Source organism: Heptranchias perlo, unplaced genomic scaffold (assembly GCF_035084215.1).
Source record: "Heptranchias perlo isolate sHepPer1 unplaced genomic scaffold, sHepPer1.hap1 HAP1_SCAFFOLD_1301, whole genome shotgun sequence".
Lineage (NCBI taxonomy): Eukaryota > Metazoa > Chordata > Chondrichthyes > Hexanchiformes > Hexanchidae > Heptranchias > Heptranchias perlo.
The window spans coordinates 1-5,000 of record NW_027138539.1 but is presented as its reverse complement, the minus strand read 5'-3'; the positions used below and the strand labels follow the sequence as shown (position 1 = coordinate 5,000).

The window sequence follows — 5,000 nt, the reverse complement described above, 5'->3', positions numbered from 1 at the left end:
GTGTGTGTGAGACTAACTGTGTGTGTGTGTGTGAGACTAACTGTGTGTGTGTGTGAGACTAACTGTGTGTGTGTGTGAGACTAACTGTGTGTGTGTGTGTGTGAGACTAACTGTGTGTGTGTGTGTGTGAGACTAACTGTGTGTGTGTGTGTGAGACTAACTGTGTGTGTGTGTGTGTGTGTGTGTGTGTGAGACTAACTGTGTGTGTGTGAGACTAACTGTGTGTGTGTGAGACTAACTGTGTGTGTGTGAGACTAACTGTGTGTGTGTGAGACTAACTGTGTGTGTGAGACTAACTGTGTGTGTGAGACTAACTGTGTGTGTGAGACTAACTGTGTGTGTGTGTGAGACTAACTGTGTGTGTGTGTGAGACTAACTGTGTGTGTGTGAGACTAACTGTGTGTGTGTGAGACTGTGTGTGTGTGTGAGACTAACTGTGTGTGTGTGAGACTAACTGTGTGTGTGTGTGAGACTAACTGTGTGTGTGTGAGAGACTAACTGTGTGTGTGTGTGTGTGTGAGACTAACTGTGTGTGTGTGTGTGAGACTAACTGTGTGTTTGTGAGACTAACTGTGTGTGTGTGTGTGTGTGTGTGTGTGTGTGTGTGTGAGACTAACTGTGTGTGTGTGAGACTAACTGTGTGTGTGTGTGAGACTAACTGTGTGTGTGTGTGAGACTAACTGTGTGTGTGTGTGAGACTGACTCTGTGTGTGTGTGAGACTAACTGTGTGTGTGTGTGTGTGTGTGTAACACTGTATGTACGTCCCGCCCTGTGTGAACATTATCTGTTTGCTTCATTTTTCACCTGTTGACCTCGGGTGATGTCACTCATTGATGCAAATTCAGCGATGGCCCAGAGCGCCCGAGAGAACCACGTTTGGAAACAGTAGGAAAGAAACTGAGGTCAATCAGGGAGTAGATGACACCAAGCACAGGTAGATTGTAGGAGAGTGAGTGAGGGAGGGGGGAGAGAGGGAGGGAGGGGAGGGGAGAGAGGGAGGGAAGGGAGGGGAGGGGAGAGAGGGAGGGAGGGGAGGGGAGAGAGTGAGTGTGGGAGGGGAGAGAGTGAGTGTGGGAGGGGAGAGAGTGAGTGTGGGAGGGGAGAGAGTGAGTGTGGGAGGGGAGAGAGTGAGTGTGGGAGGGGAGAGAGTGAGTGTGGGAGGGGAGAGAGTGAGTGTGGGAGGGGAGAGAGTGAGTGTGGGAGGGGAGAGAGTGAGTGTGGGAGGGGAGAGAGTGAGTGTGGGAGGGGAGAGAGTGAGTGTGGGAGGGGAGAGAGTGAGTGTGGGAGGGGAGAGAGTGAGTGTGGGAGGGGAGAGAGTGAGTGTGGGAGGGGAGAGAGTGAGTGTGGGAGGGGAGAGAGTGAGTGTGGGAGGGGAGAGAGTGAGTGTGGGAGGGGAGAGAGTGAGTGTGGGAGGGGAGAGAGTGAGTGTGGGAGGGGAGAGAGTGAGTGTGGGAGGGGAGAGAGTGAGTGTGGGAGGGGAGAGAGTGAGTGTGGGAGGGGAGAGAGTGAGTGTGGGAGGGGAGAGAGTGAGTGTGGGAGGGGAGAGAGTGAGTGTGGGAGGGGAGAGAGTGAGTGTGGGAGGGGAGAGAGTCAGTGTGGGAGGGGAGAGAGTGAGTGTGGGAGGGGAGAGAGTGAGTGTGGGAGGGGGAGGGAGAGGAGAGAGGGAGGGAGGGAGGGAGGGAGGGAGTGTGGGAGGGAGGGAGTGAGGGGAGAGAGGGAGTGAGGGGAGAGAGGGAGTGAGGGGAGAGAGAGAGTGAGGGGAGAGAGAGAGGGGAGTGAGGGAGGGAGGAAGGGGAGAGAGAAGGAGGGGAGAAGAGTGAGACACGGTGCAATGAGTCTGGATTTCAGCACTGAGGGAGGGGGAGTGAATGGGGCAGGGTGTTTTATACCGATGTTGTTTGCTCCTTCAGTGTGTCTGGTGTCTGTTCAGTTCCACAGGGGTCGACAGTGGAGGCCGATCTCAGAAATGAGCAAGATGAGGACAGACAGAACGGGATGAAAAATACAGCAGAGGACAAGGGAGGAATTGGAATCCTGAACCCACTCAGGTCTTCCAGTAATCTGACGGACAGCTCCTGCCCTGAGTGGCTTCTTCAGGTAATCACTGACACTGGGAGAGGCTTCAACTACCTGGGCACGGGTTTAAGCTCAGGTGATGGGGGTTCAAAGGGAGGGCCCGTCAGCCCGTGCTGGGGGGGAGGGCCTGTGCCGGGGGGAGGGGGCCCGTCGGCCTGTGCCGGGGGGAGGGGGCCCGTCGGCCTGTGCCGGGGGAGAGGGCCCGTCGGCCTGTGCCGGGGGAGAGGGCCCGTCGGCCTGTGCCGGGGGGGAGGGCCTGTGCCGGGGGAGGGGGCCCGTCGGCCTGTGCCGGGGGGAGGGGGCCCGTCGGCCTGTGCCGGGGGAGAGGGCCCGTCGGCCTGTGCCGGGGGAGGGGGCCCGTGCCGGGGGAGGGGGCCCGTGCCGGGGGAGAGGGCCCGTCAGCCCGTGCCGGGGGGGAGGGCCTGTGCCGGGGGAGAGGGCCCGTCGGCCTGTGCCGGGGGAGAGGGCCCGTCGGCCTGTGCCGGGGGGGAGGGCCTGTGCCGGGGGAGGGGGGCCCGTCGGCCTGTGCCGGGGGGAGGGGGCCCGTCGGCCTGTGCCGGGGGAGAGGGCCCGTCGGCCTGTGCCGGGGGAGGGGGCCCGTGCCGGGGGAGAGGGCCCGTCAGCCCGTGCCGGGGGGGGAGGGCCTGTGCCGGGGGAGAGGGCCCGTCAGCCCGTGCCGGGGGGGAGGGCCTGTGCCGGGGGAGGGGGCCCGTCGGGCTGTGCCGGGGGGGAGGGCCTGTGCCGGGGGAGAGGGCCCGTCAGCCCGTGCCGGGGGGGAGGGCCTGTGCCGGGGGAGGGGGCCCGTCGGCCTGTGCCGGGGGGGAGGGCCTGTGCCGGGGGAGAGGGCCTGTGCCGGGGGAGGGGGCCCGTCGGCCTGTGCCGGGGGGGGAGGGCCTGTGCCGGGGGAGAGGGCCTGTGCCGGGGGAGGGGGCCCGTCGGCCTGTGCCGGGGTGGGGACGAAAGCTCCCTGGAGTTAGAGATTGAGAATAAGCCAGCGTCCCGCTGACGGAGCTGGGAAAGGCCCCTGTGTGTGGATGGAGGGTGATGCACACCAGGCACAGCTGAGGAATGGTCACTTCGGTAAGGTACGGAAAGGAGACTGGTGTCCCGGGTAACGCAGCAGGAGTCTGCACCATCTGCTGAGAAGAGAGTGGGAAAGAAGGAATAAAGGAATATCAGATGAATATTTTTACAGTCTGACAGTGGGTTTATCAACTCAATCACTCCTCTCCCCGTGGGTGCGGGATTAGCCTCTCCCCGTGGGTGCGGGATTAGCCTCTCCCCGTGGGTGCGGGATTAACCTCTCCCCGTGGGTGCGGGATTAACCTCTCCCCGTGGGTGCGGGATTAGCCTCTCCCCGTGGGTGCGGCGTTAGCCTCTCCCCGTGGGTGCGGGATTAGCCTCTCCCCGTGGGTGCGGCGTTAGCCTCTCCCCGTGGGTGCGGGATTAGCCTCTCCCCGTGGGTGCGGGATTAGCCTCTCCCCGTGGGTGCGGCGTTAGCCTCTCCCCGTGGGTGCGGGATTAACCTCTCCCCGTGGGTGCGGCGTTAGCCTCTCCCCGTGGGTGCGGGATTAGCCTCTCCCCGTGGGTGCGGGATTAACCTCTCCCCGTGGGTGCGGGATTAACCTCTCCCCGTGGGTGCGGCGTTAGCCTCTCCCCGTGGGTGCGGGATTAACCTCTCCCCGTGGGTGCGGGATTAACCTCTCCCCGTGGGTGCGGGATTAGCCTCTCCCCGTGGGTGCGGGATTAGCCTCTCCCCGTGGGTGCGGGATTAACCTCTCCCCGTGGGTGCGGTGTTAGCCTCTCCCCGTGGGTGCGGGATTAACCTCTCCCCGTGGGTGCGGGATTAGCCTCTCCCCGTGGGTGCGGGATTAGCCTCTCCCCGTGGGTGCGGGATTAGCCTCTCCCCGTGGGTGCGGGATTAACCTCTCCCCGTGGGTGCGGGATTAGCCTCTCCCCGTGGGTGCGGGATTAGCCTCTCCCCGTGGGTGCGGGATTAACCTCTCCCCGTGGGTGAGATCTGCTCTCGGTTATCTGACCCTTTGGAATGATGTGCTGGTTGACGTTTGCAATGCTCAGCCTGGCCCGGTGCGATCGAACTCCCTGATCTCTCGGGCCTGGTTTAACTGTGTCCTTGTTGGTTTTCCAGGAGCTGGAGAATGCCGAGTTTATCCCTATCCCGGATAATCCCGGAGATTTGGCCAAAATGCCAACCTATTCCTGTCGTGAAACTCTTCCATATGAAAAGCTTAAAGAAATGACAATGGTAGCAAACCTGCAAGTGGAATCTCCAGAGAGGGTGAAGCTGCCCACAGTAAGTAACAACACAGCAACCCACTGCCAAAAGGCTCACACTCTCATCACACGTTACAGCCAGCTCGCTGTTGTGGGGCTCGAAACATTTGCTGCCCTCCAGTAACTCTTTGAATGGGGTTTGTTTGTGAGGATTCTCGGTGCGCACACACAGGCTTGGGAGGGGTAGGGCAGAAGACAAGGTGACGACAGTCAGGAGGCACCAAGCATGTGGATCGTACGAGGGAGGGAGACTCAGGGTGGGGTGAGCTCCTGGGAAAGAGTGAGTTAGAGTAGGAGGAACAAGAGAAGGAAGTTCAGAGGAGCACTGCCCATAATAAGCACCGATATAATGGGGAGAGAAGAAAGGTTGTGATCGAGACAGAGGTTGGAGGGGAGGTGAGAGAGGGTTCATAGTGGATGTTATGTTCCAGTGTGATGTCCAGTGGGGTCCCGAGGTGCACATAGCAGGATCTTTCCACTGTCATTCGCAGTCTGTGCTGAGTTACTGAGAGAAACACCAATTTTTGCCATTTCAATTTGTCGTTAATTTATTTTTCTCTCTCTCTCTCTCTCTGCCCCCGTCTCTCTCTCTCTCTCTGCCCCCGTCTCTCTCTCTCTCTCTCTCTCA

At 60.4% G+C, this 5,000-nt stretch overlaps 1 protein-coding gene across 1 annotated transcript in view; it reads left to right on the top strand.

Annotated features, from left to right (window-relative positions):
- The window catches only part of LOC137308410 (serine/threonine-protein kinase Nek9-like), a gene marked incomplete at both ends in the record, with an annotated part of 41,493 nt that extends 37,102 nt beyond the window's left edge, over positions 1 to 4,391 (top strand). Inside the window, 2 exons of the mRNA XM_067977148.1 lie at positions 1,932 to 2,098; positions 4,227 to 4,391. Coding sequence (XP_067833249.1) covers positions 1,932 to 2,098; positions 4,227 to 4,391 — 332 coding nt within the window. The remainder of the gene's footprint in view (positions 1 to 1,931; positions 2,099 to 4,226) is intronic.
- Between the last annotated feature and the right edge of the window lie 609 nt (positions 4,392 to 5,000).